At 36.7% G+C, this 21,589-nt stretch overlaps 1 protein-coding gene across 1 annotated transcript in view; it reads left to right on the top strand.

Moving 5' to 3' along the window:
- The window catches only part of UBR5 (ubiquitin protein ligase E3 component n-recognin 5), a 99,149-nt gene that overhangs the window by 59,649 nt on the left and 17,911 nt on the right, over positions 1 to 21,589 (top strand). The window contains exons 25-44 of the mRNA XM_058175325.1: positions 294 to 417; positions 707 to 804; positions 1,531 to 1,679; positions 2,968 to 3,059; positions 4,964 to 5,110; positions 5,203 to 5,321; positions 6,216 to 6,342; positions 6,449 to 6,578; positions 6,864 to 7,024; positions 10,175 to 10,414; positions 11,989 to 12,112; positions 12,499 to 12,610; positions 13,155 to 13,286; positions 14,154 to 14,411; positions 14,691 to 14,959; positions 16,032 to 16,243; positions 16,451 to 16,681; positions 17,511 to 17,584; positions 18,730 to 18,902; positions 20,186 to 20,299. Of these exons, the coding sequence (XP_058031308.1) occupies positions 294 to 417; positions 707 to 804; positions 1,531 to 1,679; positions 2,968 to 3,059; positions 4,964 to 5,110; positions 5,203 to 5,321; positions 6,216 to 6,342; positions 6,449 to 6,578; positions 6,864 to 7,024; positions 10,175 to 10,414; positions 11,989 to 12,112; positions 12,499 to 12,610; positions 13,155 to 13,286; positions 14,154 to 14,411; positions 14,691 to 14,959; positions 16,032 to 16,243; positions 16,451 to 16,681; positions 17,511 to 17,584; positions 18,730 to 18,902; positions 20,186 to 20,299 (3,086 nt within the window). The remainder of the gene's footprint in view (positions 1 to 293; positions 418 to 706; positions 805 to 1,530; positions 1,680 to 2,967; positions 3,060 to 4,963; positions 5,111 to 5,202; positions 5,322 to 6,215; positions 6,343 to 6,448; positions 6,579 to 6,863; positions 7,025 to 10,174; positions 10,415 to 11,988; positions 12,113 to 12,498; positions 12,611 to 13,154; positions 13,287 to 14,153; positions 14,412 to 14,690; positions 14,960 to 16,031; positions 16,244 to 16,450; positions 16,682 to 17,510; positions 17,585 to 18,729; positions 18,903 to 20,185; positions 20,300 to 21,589) is intronic.

Here is a 21,589-nt window from a genome sequence, read left to right on the forward strand (position 1 = left end):
TCCAACCGGCGCAGCAGGATACCATGGTCGATGGTATCGAAAGCCGCTGAGAGGTCTAATAGGACCAGGGCAGAGGAACAACCCCTATCCCTGGCCCTCCAGAGATCATCCACCAACGCGACCAAAGCCGTCTCAGTGCTGTAACCGGGCCGGAAGCCAGACTGGAACGGGTCTAGATAGACAGTTTCCTCCAGGTGCAGGGGAAACTGATATGCCACCATATCAGTCATAATTGTCACAACAACAAAGCAGCTTTTAACTTTTGTTTTTCATCTATATTTTCTCATTTGTAGGTCCTTCTACGGAACCTTCTGTAGTGGAATCGAAAGACAGGAAGGCCAATGCACATTTCATACTGAAATTGTTGTGTGACAGTGTTGTTTTACAGCCATATCTCCGGGAACTTCTGTCAGCCAAGTAAGGGTCCTCTTGATAAATTTCATGCATTGGCTTCATACCCTTGAGAAGCGGGTAGAATAACTTACCTCTTCAAGAAAGTCAGTATTTGGCTTTATTCCTGCTTTTTCAATCAAGCAGCTAGGTTGAAATTATCTGTCCTCATATTCCCCTATGTATTTTTGAAAATCAGGATTCAGGTAAAATGCATGCTGTTTTTTTAAATGTCTTTACAGTGATTATTTTTAAAAAAAAACTTTCCTGAAGATATTTTAATTGGAAAGTGATATGGATATATTTTTACTTATAGGGATGCAAGGGGCATGACACCATTTATGTCTGCAGTCAGTGGCAGAGCATATCCTGCTGCAATTACTATTTTAGAAACTGCACAGAAAGTTGCCAAAGGTATGGATATTTTTTTTAAAAAATTGCTAATGATTTAGGATTTTTTTTCTTTGGGAGTTTGACACATTTTATAATATAGAATGAATAGAAAATTGCAGTTTCCTTGCTACTTGTCCATATTACTTGGATTATTCCCTTCTCTGTAGTTGGATTAATTCAGCTGAAGGAATTTTCTTAGAAAATTTATTTCTTTACCTTTTATGTAGTGGATTATATTTTAATTGAGACCCAGGTTGTGGAGTGGTTAAGGCATCAGGCTAGAAACTGGGAGACTGTGAGTTCTAGCCCTGCCTTGGGCATGAAGTCAGGTAGGTGTCCTTGGGTCAGTCAGTCTCTCTCAGCCCTAAGAAGGAGGCAATGGCAAACCACTTCTGAAAAACTTGCCAAGAAAACTTCAAGGATTCGTCCAGAGAACCTCTGAGAATCAGACATGATTGAATGAAAAAAAAAACTATTTTCATTACTTAGTGCTATTTTATCTTGTTGACTTAAAACAGTTTCAGTTTATTAGAGGAGTGTATAGCAGTTATTCTCAATAAAGCCAAATAGTCACAGGACAACCTACTTCTAGGAAGAATTTAGTGTAAGTATCGCATAATATGTCACTGAAGTAAAGCAGTGTTTCCTTTTCACTATTGTGGAGCTTCTGAGCATTAAGGTTTTTTAAACCTCGAGTTCTGATGTTTAATTTGGAACCTTCCCTCTTTCTATTCCTTCTTTTTAAAGCAGAGGCAATGTCAAGTGAAAAAGAAGAAGATGTCTTTATGGGAATGGTTTGTCCAACTGGCACAAATCCAGATGACTCTCCTTTGTATGTTTTGTGTTGCAACGATACTTGTAGTTTCACATGGACTGGTGCAGAACATATAAATCAGGTAAATCTAGGGAGTCTTGGTTGGCATTTTTGTCATTTTGTTTCTTTATTTTCCCAAGTTTACAGTTTATTTTTAAAAATGCACATTTGTTTTATCCTCCCTCCCTCCCTCCCTCCCTCTCTCTCTTTCTTTCTTTCTTTCTTTCTTTCTCTCTCTCTCTCTCTCTCTTTCTCTCTTTCTCTCTTTCTCTCCCTCCCCCCTTCTCTCTCACTTTCGTTCTATGCAGACTAAAACAATTGAACTTGGTTTCTTTTGAAATCTCAGTATTTAAATCCAGATGTAATTATTCTTGCAATAAACTCATTAACTTATGTTTAATTTATTTCCTTTAAGTTAAAACTATGACTAATTTGGTATTCAGCCATTGATAAGCAAGAGGTGTTTACTTAGATCTTACCTGCCTTACTATTTGTATGCTAAATTAAAAATCTGATCTTGGGTAAAATGGGAAAGGAAACAGTGCTCAGCTGATGAAAAGGGACATATAAATAGTAAACCAGAAGAGTGGCTCAAATAACATTCCTATATGGATTTATAAAAGAGAATCTATTAAAATTTTGGAAGATTCTTTGAGAAGAGAAAAAAAAGGGAAAAAAAATAGTTCTAGTATATATTTAAACGTATCTGGATATATTTAAATCCAGATTGTTAAAAAGTAAAAGGAAGTAGCCTAAAGTTGGTTACTTCATCAAGGTTAAAATAGATAGGTTGCTGTCTCTAGTAACCCTTAATGGAATTTTGCTGACCAGAATGACAAGACTTTAAAGTTTTGTTTATAAATAAGAAATAAGACATGGGAAGAAGAATTCTTCTGTTGTATTTTAGGTGAAATTTAAGTGATAAGTTATTAAAATTGTTTTATACTTGCTGTGATGAAGGGGGAAGTTACTTCTTTATATTTTTCTTTTTCTTTACTATATTCTTATTTTCTGTTTTTTTTTTCTATTCTTTTCTAGTTTTTCTTTTTCTTTTTACTTTCTTTAGTTTATATTAACTTTTACCTTTTTAATTGTATGTTCAATAAAATTATTGCAAAAAAAAGAAAGCTAACAGAGCTTAAAATTAGCCCAATTTTAAAAAATGTGTCCGGAAGTCTTAATATTCTTAAGATAGTTACTGCTGCAAATGCACTTTTTCCAGTGGTTTTCTATTCTACAGAATGAGAAAAGGAAATCATAATTTATGCCAAACATCCAGTATACTTCCAATATCTATATGTGGAGAGAGAGGGGGGGGAGAAGGGTATTAATTTGACTTTTTCTAAAATGTTGTTTTCCTTCCATTTCAGGATATATTTGAATGCCGAACATGTGGTTTACTGGAATCTCTGTGCTGTTGCACAGAATGTGCACGCGTGTGCCATAAAGGCCATGATTGCAAGTATGTTGATGTTTATTGTAATGAATATCACAGATTCTTTTAACTACACCCATTTTAGTGGGCTCTAAACACAAAAGAGCCATCACAACACAGGTATACACAAGCTACTACTTACCATTATTCCACTATTCTCCACTGCCATTTCTACTCCTACTCCTGCTATTCCAACTACTACTTCTGGTGAGTTTTGCTAGAGAAAATTATGGTACCTCTTTCTAGGTGTTTTAGGCTACTTCAAGCTGTTTTATTGCCATATATGAACACAGACCCTCTACACCCAGCTGTCTCTCAATAAGCTTTTATATCCAATAATGTTGTGCTGGCTGGGGAGATAGCTGAAAGAGACAGGACAGTAGTAGCACAAGTACTGGCCATTTTCTGGGCAGCCTGCTCTTTCATAATGAGGTTTAAAATTGTTCTTATGTTTTTCTGTTGTTAATGTATGGAAACATACCACATTTTTCGGAGTATAAGATGCACCGGAGTATAAGATGTACCTTAGTTTTTGGGGAGGTTTCCTTGGTTGTGAGCTCTGTGCCTTGCTTTTTTTGCTTTTTTTTTCTGACTCTGAAACTCTGTTTCAGAAAAAACTTTTTTCTGCCTCTGAAAGCCTCCAAAACAGAGCTTCAGAAAAAAAGCCTATGAAGCTCTGTTTAGGGTTTTTTTTCCTAAGCTCCGTTTGGGGCTTTTTTTCTGAAGTTCCATTTTGGGCTTTTATTCTGAAGCTCCATTTGGGGCTTTTATTCTGAAGCTCTGTTTCTGATGCTTTTTTCAGCCTCTGAAACCTCCATTTGAGAAATTGGGAAGGGGTACATTCAGAGTATAAGATGCACCCAGATTTTCACCCTCTTTTTTGGGGGAAAAAGGTGCGTCTTATACTCCGAAAAATACGGTAAGACACAAAAGTTGAAATTCAACATGTGAAGCCCATTTCTGTTGGGGTGAGAAGGTGAAGATTCCCTCAGGTCAGGGATGAAATCTAAAAATTTTCCCTACCGGTTCTGTGGGCGTGGCTTAATTGGTGGGTGTGGCTTGGTGGTCAGGTGACTGAATGGGCATGATTAATAATAATAAATAATAAAAATAATTAAGTATACAAAACTTGGGAGGCATTGGTCTACCTTCTTTAAGAATAGAGGCCCCGGTCTACCAATTGCCTTTTATTGAGAGGAACCAGTCTACCTTCTTTAAAAATAGAGGCCCTGGTCTACCAATTGCCTTTTACTGAGAGGCACTGGTCAACCTTCTTTAAAAATAGAGGCATCGGTCTACTAGCTGCCTACAGCGCTGATCAGCTGTAGTGCGGCCCTTTGAAGTGCCGCAGCAGTCATTTAAGGCCGTTTGCAGCTATATCACTACCGAGCGCTTCAGGGACAGAGAAGAGGAACAGCGAGACTTGGGCAGTGGGGGGGGGGGCAGGGATTTTTGCTGTCGGTTCTCAGAACTACCTGCCCCCATCGCTACCGGATCTCGCGATCTGGTCCGAACTGAGAGCATTTCACCCCTGCCTCAGGTCAAGATACTCTAAATGACTACATGGCCTTTGCCATTTTATTTCTTGGCAACATTTGGTAGCTTTCCATCGCCACTTTCCAAAATGTTTTCCTTCCCAGTCAAATATACAGCATGGCTTGATTGTCTTGAATGTCAGCCGATCCTGCTTTCTCTCTCTGACTGTCTGTCTCCTTTCTGTTTAGACACAGGGGTTTGAGTTTTCCTTCTCAGCAACATTTGCTATGTATTCACAAGTACATAGTCAAAGGACAATTTGCTCTTTTTCACAATTGTTACTCTTAAATTAGTACAGCCTTTTATACATGGCCATAAAGCTCACATTTTTAGATCTACATTTCATATTGATATGAAAATTGATCATAACATAATTAAAATTTCCTCTCTTTCAGGCTTAAACGCACATCACCTACAGCATACTGTGATTGTTGGGAGAAGTGCAAGTGCAAAACATTAATTGCAGGACAGAAATCTGCCCGTCTTGATCTGCTTTTCCGGCTGCTTACTACTACAAATCTTGTCACCATGCCAAATAGTAGGCAAGTGCCTGTTTATTCCAAATGGGAGAAAGTGATCTGGGAAATTCAGAGCAGTCTTTTTTTTTTTTTAAACACCTCTCTCTGTGTTCTAGGGGGGAACATCTTCTACTGTTCTTAGTACAGACAGTAGCGCGACAAACAGTAGAGCACTGCCAATACCGGCCGCCAAGAATTAGAGAAGATCGTAATCGTAAAACTGCAAACCCTGAAGGTAGGCCGTTCAGTGATTTTACACAATTTTCTGCTGTAGTCTTACCTGTCAAGATCTCCCACACACATAAAGGGAGAAGTAATATATAATATAAATACTATTATATTAGTTATCAGAGGCTTCTTTTTCCATTATTTTCCTGCCTCTTTTTTTTTAAGGGTCCACACCAAATTGATAAAATCACCCTCTGATTTGGAGATGTCAAAGGCATTTTAAGATGTGAAATGAGAAGCCTTAAGCATCTGCAATACTTAAGGCATCCATTTTGTTCTTAAATTCACCAAGCCTCAAAATGCAAAAGAAATTCTACATGAACAAGAAAATATGTATCCTATCCGTAGATGTCTCTAAGTCCCAAACATAACAGAATGCTGTTCACTTATTCGGAAAGCTCTTTCTGCTTTGAGGCAGGGAGGCATCAAAATAATACTTTTTCCACTAGTTTAATGTTTTTGCCATTCTCTTATAGAAAATAGTGGAGTATTTTTTTTATTGCTTCTCAAATTATTTTGTAGTGGCTTCTCCAGACTCTCTTCCAACCAAACAAGAGATAAAAATGGAAGGAAAGTTTGTGAGAGAACGTAGCAGAAGATTTAATCATGTAACTGCCTTGATTTCCTGAGCAGTTCAATTCATACTTGCAAGCTTACCAAACTGAGAGGACTTTTTATTCCTCCCATTTATATAGCTGGCTATCTCACAGATGTGACTCTGGATGGCTTACAATTAAAAAAAAAACTATAATAAAAGTAGCAATATTTATCAATGTGGCTATCTCAACAAGTTTCCATTTCCCTAAGATCCCAACACCTGTTGACATAGCCATATCTAATTATGGAAAAGAATATTCCATTCTGGAAAAACTATTGAAGTCTTCTTTTATTTGTATCTTAGATTCAGATATGCCTGATCATGATTTAGAACCACCACGATTTGCACAGCTTGCCTTGGAACGTGTTTTACAAGACTGGAATGCCTTGAAATCTATGATCATGTTTGGCTCACAGGAGAACAAAGACCCGTGTGTATAGATAGCATATTTCAGTTACTTTGAAAATTTGCTTTGTGTTGTAGACATGCAACTACATTTTATTCTCTTTTTTTCTCTCTTTTTGCTTTTTTCCAAGTCTTAGTGCAAGCAGTAGGATTGGTCACCTTTTGCCTGAAGAACAAGTTTATCTTAATCAGCAGAGTGGTACTATTCGGCTGGATTGTTTTACACATTGTCTCATTGTGAAATGTACAGCAGATATTTTGGTAAGGCATGTGTCTTTCTTTTTCTTTCTTTCTTTTCTTCTTTCTTTCTTTCTTTCTTTCTTTCTTTCTTTCTTTCTTTCTTTCTTTCTTTCTGTCTCTCTCTCTCTCTCTCTCCCCCTCCTTCCTTCCTTCCTTCCTTCCTTCCTTCCTTCCTTCCTTCCTTCCTTCCTTCCTTCCTTCCTTCCTTCCTTCCTTCCTATACATGGTGCCAATTTTCTTTTTCAATTTAAATCTCATATAATAATTTGGAAATCTAAGCTGGGATGTGACAGTTGTTTTCTTTAGCTTTTAGATACTTTGCTGGGGACACTTGTCAAAGAATTGCAAAACAAGTACACTCCAGGTCGCAGAGAAGAAGCAATTTCTGTTACAATGCGGTTTCTGCGTTCTGTAGCTAGAGTTTTTGTAATTCTTAGTGTGGAAATGGCTTCCTCAAAAAAGAAAAAGTAAGTTCCTTTTAAAAAAAATAATATTTTACTTAAATTAACATTGGGGTGAAAACTGCCACTGTACTTTTAAATTATATATACATTCATTTAGTTTTTTTTAAATATGAACCTCAAGCTTCAGTATAAAAGAAGAACAGAGAATGGCCACCTGCATTTTGTAAATAAATGTCCCTTTCATATGGAAAACTTGTGACTCATTAGCTTTTGTCAAAATGGGAGCAGTTAAGAAAATATAATAATCATTTCCATTAGCTTTAAGCTGTCTGCTTGACAGCTGTTTTGGTTGTATAAATTAGATGGAAATGTAGCATATTATGCCTCTGCAATACTTAAGGCATCCATTTTGTTCTTAAATTCACCAAGCCTCAAAATGCAAAAGAAATTCTACATGAACAAGAAAATATGTATCCTATCCGTAGATGTCTCTAAGTCCCAAACATAACAGAATGCTGTTCACTTATTCGGAAAGCTCTTTCTGCTTTGAGGCAGGGAGGCATCAAAATAATACTTTTTCCACTAGTTTAATGTTTTTGCCATTCTCTTATAGAAAATAGTGGAGTATTTTTTTTATTGCTTCTCAAATTATTTTGTAGTGGCTTCTCCAGACTCTCTTCCAACCAAACAAGAGATAAAAATGGAAGGAAAGTTTGTGAGAGAACGTAGCAGAAGATTTAATCATGTAACTGCCTTGATTTCCTGAGCAGTTCAATTCATACTTGCAAGCTTACCAAACAGAGAGGACTTTTTATTCCTCCCATTTATATAGCTGGCTATCTCACAGATGTGACTCTGGATGGCTTACAATTAAAAAAAAAACTATAATAAAAGTAGCAATATTTATCAATGTGGCTATCTCAACAAGTTTCCATTTCCCTAAGATCCCAAAACCTGTTGACATAGCCATATCTAATTATGGAAAAGAATATTCCATTCTGGAAAAACTATTGAAGTCTTCTTTTATTTGTATCTTAGATTCAGATATGCCTGATCATGATTTAGAACCACCACGATTTGCACAGCTTGCCTTGGAACGTGTTTTACAAGACTGGAATGCCTTGAAATCTATGATCATGTTTGGCTCACAGGAGAACAAAGATCCGTGTGTATAGATAGCATATTTCAGTTACTTTGAAAATTTGCTTTGTGTTGTAGACATGCAACTACATTTTATTCTCTTTTTTTCTCTCTTTTTGCTTTTTTCCAAGTCTTAGTGCAAGCAGTAGGATTGGTCACCTTTTGCCTGAAGAACAAGTTTATCTTAATCAGCAGAGTGGTACTATTCGGCTGGATTGTTTTACACATTGTCTCATTGTGAAATGTACAGCAGATATTTTGGTAAGGCATGTGTATCTTTCTTTTTCTTTCTTTCTTTCTTTCTTTCTTTCTTTCTTTCTTTCTTTCTTTCTTTCTTTCTTTCTTTCTTTCTTTCTGTCTCTCTCTCTCTCTCTCTCTCCCCCTCCTTCCTTCCTTCCTTCCTTCCTTCCTTCCTTCCTTCCTTCCTTCCTTCCTTCCTTCCTTCCTTCCTTCCTTCCTTCCTATACATGGTGCCAATTTTCTTTTTCAATTTAAATCTCATATAATAATTTGGAAATCTAAGCTGGGATGTGACAGTTGTTTTCTTTAGCTTTTAGATACTTTGCTGGGGACACTTGTCAAAGAATTGCAAAACAAGTACACTCCAGGTCGCAGAGAAGAAGCAATTTCTGTTACAATGCGGTTTCTGCGTTCTGTAGCTAGAGTTTTTGTAATTCTTAGTGTGGAAATGGCTTCCTCAAAAAAGAAAAAGTAAGTTCCTTTTAAAAAAAATAATATTTTACTTAAATTAACATTGGGGTGAAAACTGCCACTGTACTTTTAAATTATATATACATTCATTTAGTTTTTTTTAAATATGAACCTCAAGCTTCAGTATAAAAGAAGAACAGAGAATGGCCACCTGCATTTTGTAAATAAATGTCTCTTTCATATGGAAAACTTGTGACTCATTAGCTTTTGTCAAAATGGGAGCAGTTAAGAAAATATAATAATCATTTCCATTAGCTTTAAGCTGTCTGCTTGACAGCTGTTTTGGTTGTATAAATTAGATGGAAATGTAGCATATTATGCCTCTGATCATTACTATTTTAAAGACAGTGCATTGACGTGTTTATTGGCGGAAATAATTTGGCATCATGTCTAGTTACATACGTTGCCACATGGTTTCTACTTTTATTTATTTATTTATTTATTTATTTATTGTTTAAACAATATAGTGGTGTTTTTATACCTGTCAGATCTGTGGGTACGTGCATTGGAGAAACTATCCATCTTCTTACAAGAGCTGAACAAACTGCTCCATAGGATTGAATTAGGACAGGACGACATATTTTATTTTGCTATTTATTTTGACAAATATTTTGCTATTCTTACTGCTTTTCATTTTGCGTGGCGTTTACATAATGGATTCCTGAGAGCAAGTTTAGTATTGAAGGAAAACAGACAAGGGTAATTGGGTAAAGAATAAGGAATTATTTTAGTTCTATATTCCTAGATTTATCTACTAACAAAATAACAACAATTTTGCAAAATATGTCAAAGGTGGATTTTGCAAGAGTTTGAAAGATGACAGCAGGATAATGATATGCTGGCATATTGGATACGGCAAGGGAGTAATTAAGGGTTGGAGGAAGGATCATGGATTTGGAGGAGCAAAAAACATAATTGAGTGATCTATCAAGATACAGCAGTACAGAAAAGGAGATGGAGCAAAGTCATAAAGGGATTTAAAAAAGCATGAGGAATCACACTGGAGTAAGCAGGAAGCCAGGAATTAAAGAAGGGAGGTTTATTTATTAGAATGAGAGAAGTGACCAGTTTGGGAAACAGAATGCTAGATACTAATTATTTCAGGATAATGTGGGAACAATTCAGTAGTTCTGAGACCTGATTGGGACTTTGACACATTTTTTCTTCAAAAGGATTTTTTTTTTGCAGCTTTATGGGAGGAAATACAGCTTGACCGTAGACTGAATGTCAGGAGAAATTGCTGTAATTACATGGGTAGCAAAAGCATTAAATAAGAATAGTCTTGATTTATATGTCTTTTATATTTTGGTCCCTTTGGAATTAATAGATTCCTTCATTTTCCCTTTCCCAACTCTTTTCCAGCAACTTTATTCCGCAGCCGATTGGAAAATGTAAGCGTGTATTCCAAGCTTTATTACCTTATGCTGTAGAGGAATTATGCAATGTAGCAGAGTCCCTCATTATCCCAGTTAGGATGGGTATTGCACGTCCTACAGCACCTTTTACATTGGCAAGCACAAGTATAGATGCCATGCAAGGCAGTGAAGAGCTGTTCTCAGTAGAACCTCTTCCTCCACGGCCATCTTCTGACCAGTCCAGCAGGTAATGTCCAGCACGTAGCTTATTATGATTACATTCTTCTAAATGCAATGCCATATGCTCTTTGTCAGGTTGTCTTTGGTGCAGGTGAGTTTACTTTAAAGTAACAAATGACACCCCCCCCCAATCCACCCACCCCACGTATAAACACATGAGCAAACAGTAAAAGACCTGGTTCGTCAGTGTGATATAAATAAAAAGAATCCAAAATGATAAGATTTGATATGTTTTAGAAGGACAGCATAGCTGAGGATCCCACAAATAATCCTCAACTTCTGACCTGTCACTTAGTGACTGCTTGAAATTACGATGGGCTTCCCTGGGGTGCTTAAGACTCAGTTCCAATGCTTCCCCCCCACCCCCCGTTCACATGAACCCAGGTGCGGCACTCAGCAGCTGGCACACATTTATGGATGTTCACAGCCTCCTGCAGTCACAAACCTGCATTTTACAACGGTTTTGCTGAAAGATGGCATTTTCATACAATTTTTGGCAAAACTGGCCTATAGCGAACCATTGGTTTGCTTAATGACTGCCGCAAAAAAGAAACCCACACCGTGATTGTTGCTGTCTGCTTGTGCTGCTTCCTTAGCTCCAAAATTGGATCCTGAAAGGCTTTTCAGAACTTTCTTGGTAGAACAGCCTGCCAACCTGATTGACTCTTGATACTCTTCAAAGTTACTTTGGGGTTCATTTCACCAAGATACCTCATCCAGAGGCCCAGTGCTTAGAAAAGTGCCACAAGTTTTCTTCTCTATTTCTTCTTTTTTATTGTCTTTTGAGAAGAACATGGCTTTGTGTTCCCACACTCCAAGTGTGCAAAGGAGAGAAAACCAAAGCAGCATTCTTTTATTCTGCTTCCTTGTTCTTATTTGGAAAGGAGGACCAAACGGAAACATGCAGTTTGGATGACATGTCACCATGCACTGGGATGCTCAACTTCCATCCTAGGACTGGGGGACAGCCCTTCAGTTCTGGTTCTCTTATTGTTGCTTCTCATTGAGAGCATTGGATGGAGGACTCAACAGGCACTAGTTTTTGAAAACAGGGTGGGGGTAATCAGATTGAACATAACTGGGACCCTGTCAGATTATCAAAAATAATTTGCAACTCTGTCACTATCAAAGTTTCTCACAGTCCCCAATCTAGTTTGAGAACCAGTGAATTTTTGTAATCTAGAAGAAGCATATTCTTTGGAGATTAAATGATTATACCTCTCTTTGATTTGGATGACTCTTTGATGATTCTGGCCTCCAAACTCTGGCCTTTGCTAAGGCACTGAAGTCTTGGTGCTTCCCCTGGACATAGAGTGAAGTTGTGTGGGGAGCTCATCTTGTGTTTGATTAAAAGTTTGCTAAGTGACTTCAACTTGGTTGATTTTAATTTTCTAAAATGTGTTTTCCAGTTTGTTAACTCCCCAGAGTTTGGGCAGGCATATAAAGTCAGTTAGGTAACAAAAATAGTCATAGAAAATCTTCTCTCCATTGATCTGTTTCATTTTTGATAACAACATTATTGTTATGAGTATTGCTTTATGTTTGTATTTTTAAAGGCTTTCTTCTCCCTTCTCTTTTCAGTTCCAGTCAGTCACAGTCCTCCTATATTATTAGGAATCCACAGCAAAGACGGATCAGTCAGTCTCAGCCAGTTCGTGGCAGAGATGAAGAACAAGATGATATTGTGTCAGCAGATGTGGAAGAGGTTATTATTGTAATTGTTTTCAGTACACGATGTTGTATGTATTTCAAAATAAATACTGGTTTAGAATAATGTGAGTTTTGTAAACATGTGCACTTTTGCCTTTAAAGTTAGGACTGTGCTTCAAAAACAATTATCTAACTTTGTAGACAGCAATATAAAATACTAGAAACACTGTCCTGTTGACTTCTAAGTATCCTGGACTCTGAAAAGAACAGTATGACCTATTGTGTGTATTTCATTTATCTTTGCTTTGGGAAATTCTGTTTGCCAATTCTTGAACATAATAAAAAGCACATGCATAAAATACCCATAAAGGTCAGATTTATATATACAATAAGTTGTAGGTCATAATATGTGTGACTTGATATAATACTCTTTCATGCCAGGTTGAAGTAGTTGAAGGAGTTGCAGGAGAAGAAGATCACCATGATGAACAAGAAGAACATGGTGAGGAAAATGCAGAAGCAGAAGGCCAGCATGATGAACATGATGAAGATGGTATGCTTATCTCTGCCTTTGGTTGAGACAAGGCATAGATATGGCCTTGTTCTTGGTTACTTAAAGTATGCCGTAACATATTCATTGAGGTTTACTTTCTAGCAAGTCTGTGTTAAAGTGTAGCATAAATTATCCTTGCATTAGTACTATTATAAGTTAATAAGAACTGACCTTTCATATTGATTTCAGTTCTTCAATAAAAGATTGCAGAATGTATATCTTTTATTTTAACACAATAAAGTCCACAATTCATCTTTCTTTGCCACAAAAATGGTACAAATAATAATGTAACTTGTATATCTATCAAAAGCATTGAAAAGAATCATATTTACTATACAGCACATCCCCAGTCTGTTCAGCTAGGGTTAAGAGAACTACTTTCTGTTACAAGCAGGACATGGTGGAAGAAATATACAGATTTCCAGTGCGATGGTAAATAGTGGGTGTGGTTTAAACTGGTTTTTTTTTAAAGAATCTGAATTATTTTATAATCTAAAATACAGTGCTAAAATAGTTGCATACATTTCATTATACTTACCATTAGGAAGTGACATGGAGTTGGATTTACTGGCGGCGGCAGAAACTGAGAGTGACAGTGAGAGTAATCATAGTAACCAGGATAATGCTAGTGGGCGCAGAAGTGTTGTCACCGCAGCTACGGCAGGATCAGAAGCAGGTAATGTGCTTTGTGTCAGCTTCATTTTCCTGGGATACCCCAATACAGAACATTGAAATAAATTGGGATAAGAGTTGCTTTAAGTTTGAGAGATTGTTTGAAAAGTGGAGAGAGATTTTTCTGCATATTATCTAGGGTAAATATATGCCCCAAAGACGCCGAATAAGAGAGTTGCTTTAAATTAGATTGTTTTGAAAAATGGAATGATGTTTTGTCTGTATATTATCTAGGATAAAAAGATGCCCCAAAGACTCTGAATAAGAGTTGCTTTAAAAAGTTAGATAATTTGAAGAGTGGAGAGATATTTTGTCTGCATATTATCTAGGTCGTAAAGATGCCCTGATGCCTCTAATACAGGGTTCTCCAACCTTGGCAACTTTAAGCCTGGCAGATTTCAACTCCCAGAATTCTGGGAGTTGAAGTCCGCCAGGGTTAAAGTTGCCAAGGTTGGAGACCCCTGCTCTAATATGTTCCTTATGCTAGAAAATTGAATATACAGTAAATGCAAAAATAAAATGTGAGTGATGAACATGGTACGGGATGCAAAAAATAGAGTTGTTACAATTTTTAAAATAAAGACTTTATTATACATGCTGGAAACAGGGATTTCCCGTTTTCCAAACAAGGCCCATCTAATTGAAGCAAATGAGGCTAGGTCAGTTGAAATCAGGTTGGGCAGTGTGCATTCTCCTGATGTTGGACTATAACTCTAGTCATATCACTGAAAATACTCACTAAGGCTAGTGAGATTGAGGTTCAATTGAGTTGCTTGTCTTTGCTTTAAAGAGCCACTAAATTGCCCTTTGAAGATTTGCTCCTTCATAAAAGTGTGAAACGATCAACTTTGGGTATATGCTTTTTTCATAGGAGCTAGTAGCGTGCCAGCTTTTTTTTCTGAGGATGACTCTCAATCAAATGATACCAGTGATTCAGACAGCAGCAGCAGTCAGAGCGATGATATAGAGCAAGAAACCTTTATGCTGGATGAGCCACTGGAGCGAACAACCAGTAGCTCTCATGCCAATGGTGCAGCCCAGGCCCCCCGCTCCATGCAGTGGGCCGTACGCAACACCCAGAATCAGAGGACCACTAGCACTGCACCATCTAGTACTTCTGCTCCAGCAGGTATTTCAAAAGTGGTTTTGTTTTTTTTTAAATTCCTAGTCTGACATTTTCTGATTCACTAATTTTTGTTGTTGTTCTTAATGTAGATGCAAAATTTTACATGGTATGACCCTGCAGAATTACATCTTTTTACCTGTCATGTGGTCCTTTCTGTTGTTTAAGAACCGAAATAAACCACTTACAGGACAAAGATGGAGGTTCTGCTTTGGTATAAATATTTGGGGTTTCCTTTTGTTTATTTCTTCTTCTCAGAATGCTCTTTATTTTCCCTCCCTTTAGCTAGTTCAGCAGGCTTAATTTATATTGATCCATCCAACCTGCGTCGGAGCGGAACCATTAGTACCAGTGCAGCAGCCGCAGCCGCGGCTCTTGAGGCGAGCAATGCTAGCAGCTACCTAACATCCGCAAGCAGTTTGGCAAGGGCGTACAGTATTGTGATTCGACAAATATCAGATCTTATGGGACTAATTCCCAAATACAATCATTTGGTATACTCCCAGATTCCAGCTGCAGTGAAGCTGACATACCAAGATGCTGTGAATTTACAGGTAAAATGCAGTATGCTTTCTAGCTATATTAAAAGAACATAAAAATCTACCCTTTTCTCATTCCAACTCATAACTCCTTTTCTCTCAATAAATAGTTTCTCATTTGGTCAGAATCTATTTACTTGCCTATTATTATTTTTCTTATTCACTCCATATGCCTCTTGCCTTGTCTTGAAATTACTGGGCGGAATTTCCTCCCTGCATTATAGCTGAGAAGTTCACATAGTTCTTCCAGATGCTCTCAAGCTCTGCCAAAATTGGTTGGCTCTACATACCAGCAATGGATATCCCCAAATACAAGCATGCACACAATGCATGAACCTAAGCCTTCCCACATGCCTATTCATTTGGCTCATTCAGATAACTAGAATGTCTCTCTCTCTACTACTTTTCAGCTCTGCAAAATGGCACAGAATGAGGGAAATCAAAGGCAGACTGATGTAAATAATTACAGGACTCCATTTGTATAGAGGAAAATACACATACTGAAGAGAGAGACAATCAGGCAGCCTGCTAAAGATGCTACTCATCATTAACAAGGGACATTCCTTGCACCAGGCTCTGCTCTAGCACCTGCAGTTTACTTAGTTTATTTCAGTCTTCACCCATTCTCCAGCCAGTTTTGCAAAATCTATTTTGAAAACTTCTGGAAGCTTAAGCCTTAATATCAGTCAGAATGATTGAATAACAAAGAACACTGGATAAACATTCCCAGCCATTGTTATTCTTTTCCTACTTTGCACTCACTGATGCATTTCAAAGGGTAAAATCCTAGCAGGAGGCTTACACTTGTGTGTGCCTGGGGTGGAAGAGGGGAACTGAAAATCTGGCATGGATTTCAGACTGGTTCTGTGGTCCAGCTTTAAACTGCAGTTAGAGATTCCTTATATTTCTTTCTAATCTCTGGTTTCTTGGTTGCTCAAAAACATAAATGTCTGCTTATAAATCAGGAAGTTATTAAAAGGAAAATTTGAAAAACGATCCAGTGCTTCCAGAAATGTAAAAAGAAATATTATTAGGAAAATTATCATCTGTATTATTTGTAACAAATGGGCAATAATATTGTTTTTAGAATTACGTTGAAGACAAACTGATTCCAACTTGGAATTGGATGGTGAGCATTATGGACTCTACCGAAGCTCAGCTACGTTATGGATCTGCACTTGCCTCTGCTGGAGATCCCGGCCATCCAAATCATCCTCTTCATGCATCACAGAACTCAACCCGGAGAGAGAGGATGACAGCACGTGAAGAAGCTAGCCTAAGGACTTTGGAGGGTAGACGGTAGGTTAACAATTTTATGTTTAAAAAAATTCTATAAGTAATATGCTTGTGCCAAAAAATTCAGAGCAGCAATTTATATCCCAGCATATAACTTTTATTATAGTATGGTCATATTTATGCAAACTTAAGTGGTAATATTTTGGACTTAACCATGATTTAAAAAAAACTCAGCATCTGTAGAATGTGTGATACTTCTTATAATTGCAGGCGTGCTACACTGCTCAGTGCTCGACAGGGGATGATGTCTGCAAGGGGAGATTTCTTGAATTACGCCCTCTCCTTGATGCGTTCTCATAATGATGAGCATTCTGATGTCCTTCCAGTCTTGGATGTTTGCTCACTGAAACATGTAGCCTATGTCTTTCAAGCTCTCATTTATTGGATTAAAGCAATGAACCAACAAACAACTTTGGATACGCCTCAGCTGGAACGGAAAAGGTAGAAACCAGATCAGTAATAGACAACTAGCTAGTTGAGCAGCAAGTTGTATTTCTTCCTTTATCTTTCCTTTTCAGATTAAATATATGTTTTAGGATATATCATGCATTTTTGGCAGACATACATAATTATATTTTTATAAGATTAACAACCACACTTAATTCACAGATAAGGCAAGTGTCTTTCCCTTTATTTCGAAATATTTTGAGAAACTATCATAATTGTACCACCTTTATATACATAGGTTTTTCACTTCAAAGTAGAATACTTCCTGGAATTCTTAGGTTACAGTTGTAATCCACTTTCTAATAACTGGCCAATCACAGCTTTGAAATATTGATTTTTGGATTTAGAATAGAATAGAATAGAATAGAATTTTTATTGGCCAAGTGTGATTGGACACACAAGGAATTTGTCTTGGTGCATATGCTCTCAGTGTACATAAAAGAAAAGATACGTTCATCAAGGTACAACATTTACAACACAATTGATGGTCAATATATCAATATAAATCATAAGGATTGCCAGCAATAAGTTATAGTCATACAGTCATAAATGGAAAGAGATTGGTGATGGGAACTATGAGAAGATTAATAGTAGTGCAGATTCAGTAAATAGTTTGACAGTGTTGATGGAATTATTTGTTTAGCAGAGTGATGGCCTTCGGGAAAAAACTGTTCTTGTGTCTAGTTGTTCTGGTGTGCAGTGCTCTATAGCGTCGTTTTGAGTGCTCTATAGCGTCGTTATTGTTCTAAGTTGCCACAAGAGAAATTTGATCGAACTTGCTGAGTTTTACTCTTGGCTAGCTAAAATGGAATCTTTTTTTTAGGACTCGAGAGCTTTTGGAACTTGGCCTGGACAATGAGGATTCCGAACATGAAAATGATGATGATACGAATCAAAGTTAGTATTAATATGGTTTGGGGAGAAAAGAAAATGGAGACTCAATTATGCCTCACATGCCTTAAGGAATTGTTTTAAGGCTTAAGAATCTTAATATTAAAATTAATAAATTATTTTTAGAAGTAAATAAAATAAATAAATCAGAAATAGATTGTTTTTGAAAATAATTTAATTATTCCATTTAGCATAGTAGAATTACTATGTAATAGTAATTAATGTATTAATGTATTGTCATTTTTGCGTCAGTATTGCGACATATTAATATAGTGAAGCAAATTACGTTGTTTCACTGAAGGAAAAAACACTTTTTAGTGGAAAAAAAGTATATTAAGTATTTCTATATGGGATATTTTACACAAATACAGACTGACACATTATCATTTAGCAACCATAGGTAATTTCCAGGTATCTGGCTTTAAAGTAGTAATGGAAGATTGTTGTCTCCTACATCCTCATTTACTGGTTTGGATTTTTTTTCCTTTTGGAAAGAATAATATTAATATGCATGGATGAGCATCTTACTATGCTCCTTGACTATCTTTAAAAAATAATAATAATTGCAGAGCATGATGGGAATAACTTTAGGTTTAAGTTCTGCTTGTTCATGCAGAGTACAGAGTTCATTTAAAATACAGGAAATTGGAATTTCTGGTGGATTAAGCCAGAACTTTTGGAAATTCAATTTCCTAGACTCCAATGTTCAATTTTTTTTTTTTTTGGTAGTTGTATTCCAAGGTCATCCTACATGATCAGCATTCATATTCTTAATTGAGCCTCTGACCTTTTAGAATTTGAAGAGCTCAGTTGAGTATCAGAAGTAATAATATGCAAGAAATTATAATACCAATTTGTCACCCGAGAGATATGTGTGAAAAGAAATAAGATCTTGATAGCTGTTCCTGCTGGTGATGCTATTGTTCGTTCAAACCACTCTTCGTGTTTGGAAAAGGGAAGGAAATTATCTAGAAGAAATTTATGCCTAACAAAAATTTTTTGCATGGAAATAGTAAAGAAATGCAAGAAGAAAGAGAACTTTGTATCAAAATAATAATGTAGTATCAGTGATTGATTGATGATTACAAATTAGCTTTTTCCAAGTATTCCAAAATTGAATTGTTTCCGTCCTTCACATTTCTGCTTTCCAGGTACTACACTTAATGACAAGGATGAGGACTCCCTTCCAGCTGAAACGGGCCAAAACCATCCATTCTTCCGGCGATCAGATTCTATGACATTCTTGGGCTGTATTCCACCTAATCCTTTTGAAGTTCCTCTAGCGGAGGCCATCCCTCTGGCAGACCAGCCTCATCTGTTACAGGTAACCTTGACTATGTATATTTATTTGGTGTGTATACTGCTGTTCTGCCTTTTCAGGTTGAGAGATCAGGTGCATATTGGGTGACGTAAAATGACTCCCATCCCCCAAGTAGAGATCTGTCATTTCACTACCGTGTTTCCCCGAAAATAAGACCCTATCTTATTTATTTTTTTGAACCCTGAACTAAGCGCTCGGCCTTATTGCCATGCGCTCAAAAGCCCGATTGGGCTAATTATCAGGGGATGTCTTATTTTGGGGGAAACAGGGTAGTACTTTTGTTGAAATAAGGAACAGCATTCTGGTATTCTTAGCAGCAGTAGAAATCAAGTATACAAAAGATACCTCAGCAGAAGGCCAGACAAACCAACATATGGTTTTTTGGTTTTTTTTTAATATGTACATCACTTCTGGATGAACATTCGTTATGTGTGTGCACAATCACATTTTTGATGCTTTCTCCAACATTCTATCTGCTTTCTTTTTGTAGACCATACATATTAACCCATCTGCACAAAGGCAAACATCTTTGCAAAATGCTTTAAAAGATATGTTAGCAGCTTATCTTCCAGGCAGTTAGGCAATAACATGAATAGAGAAGATTGATCATTTTTCCTTGTATCTGGGCTTTGTGATCTGTGTCTCACCTGAGGATAAATTCAACACAAAATGTTCATGTGCAGTGTGTGGCTGCAGTTTCAGAGCTAACACATCCTGTTTAATCCAGATTGGTTAAGACCTGGGGAGATCCAGCAACCTTGTAACTGGTTATATTTGAAGATAATTAGGCTATGGTGGTATGATTGAGGGAGAGTGGTGGTGGGGAATATCATAAGAGAATCCCATTGTAACTCAAATGATACAGGATTGGGCAAACCAATCTGGAGTAACTTCCAGAATGAATTTTATTGAGTTGGGTGTTCCATCTTCCATCTAATTTATTCCCCTACTTTCTAGGAAGCATGTAGATTAATGGAATCCCTGGAGGCCATCTTTCATTGGGGATGTTACTTGGAATCCTTACATTCATCTATTATTAACTAGGGCTTGTGAAGCTGGCTTCAAACTGTAGTTTGAAATCAAGCTTGAATTTATCCTTAATATTGATTCTGATTTATGGCTCAACCATGGAGTGACACAGAATAAATAGCATAGGAGAAAATTTTAATAGAAATAAGATAGGTATGTCAGTACTACCACCTCACCCTCTGGTTAAATGATCAGTGTGTTGTATTTATCTCAGTGTTAGTACTAAAATTGTTATTCATGGATAAATTGTTTTTCAGCCAAATGCTAGAAAAGAAGATTTGTTTGGTCGGCCAAGTCAAGGTCTCTATTCATCATCTGCCAATAGTGGGAAGTGTTTATTAGAAGTGACCATGGATAGAAACTGTCTTGAGGTATGAATTTGTTACGTATATTATATAATTCGTATATTCTTTTTCTCTTTCTGTTTCTTCTTGCTGTTGCTATTTTGTCGGAAAAATCAGTGCAGCAGTGTCCCTGCTTTCCTCTGTTCTCCACTCTCGGTGAATTTCCTGCTTTTCTGAGACCCTTGCCTTGGCTTAGAAAATTTGAAGACAATTTTCTTTCTCCTTTATAATTGCCACTCTTACGCAGATACTACCATGTTTTTACCTTGTTGATTTTGATTTCATTTTTAAAATAAATTTATTTAAGATTATAATTGCAATAGTAAAAACTAATAGAGAGTAAAAGAAAGAAGAGTAGAAAAAGGAAAAAATGCAAAGGAAAAAAATTAAAGAATAGAAATAAATAAATATAAGAATAGTAAAGAAAAAGAATATGTACAGAAGTGACTTCCAACCTTCATCATAAATTACCAGTAACCAGTTTTAGTACATTTTCCTCTCTTCTTAATTTACAACCTATGATAGCTTCATTCCATGTGCCAACTCTTTATTTATAAAAAAAATCTATAAAGCATCATCATTTGAGTCCTGGTGTCATAAAAAGTCTGTTAAAATTTGCCAGAAATAATAACATATAATTTTGAATCTGGATCAAACAACTATTCCTTGTTGATCCAAAGGATTCTAATAACTTTAAATTAGTTAATAAGCCATTTCTGAGCAGAAATTAGAAGGTATGCAAACTTAGTGTCCTTTTAAACCACTGATTGTGGTTTGAGCATGGCTATTTCATCATGTCCCATATTCAAAATCTGCCAATGTCCACTGTCTTGTAGTTTCCCTGTGAGGAGCAACTTCTGGAGCACTTATGAGCAAAAAAACAAAACAAAACAAAACGAAAAAACCCCTTTCCATCACACATTGATTTTGATAGGTTCCAAGATTTTGAAATACTGCATGCCATTGTGATTATGTTCAAATTGTTGTCAATTCTTTGCAACCACATAGATAAATTTTCTCCATGATGATTTGCCCCCAACCTGGTCTTTCAGGTTTTCTAATTGTGCACACATCATCGCTGTAACTCCATCTTCTGAAGATGTACATCCATCTTCTGTTCATCTGGTCATCCGCTTCTGGTTCATCTGGTCATCCTCTTCTTTTCATTCCTTTCATATTTCCAAGACCTAGGTATCAGCATAACGTGTTCAAAGTATGATAAGTGAAGCCTGTTGATTTTGTGCCTTGAGTGAGAACTCCAGGTTGATTTGATCAATGATCCATTTGGGGTTTTTTTCCCCTTAAGATAAATTAAAA

This window comes from Ahaetulla prasina, chromosome 3, assembly GCF_028640845.1.
Source record: "Ahaetulla prasina isolate Xishuangbanna chromosome 3, ASM2864084v1, whole genome shotgun sequence".
NCBI classification, from domain to species: Eukaryota; Metazoa; Chordata; class Lepidosauria; order Squamata; family Colubridae; genus Ahaetulla; species Ahaetulla prasina.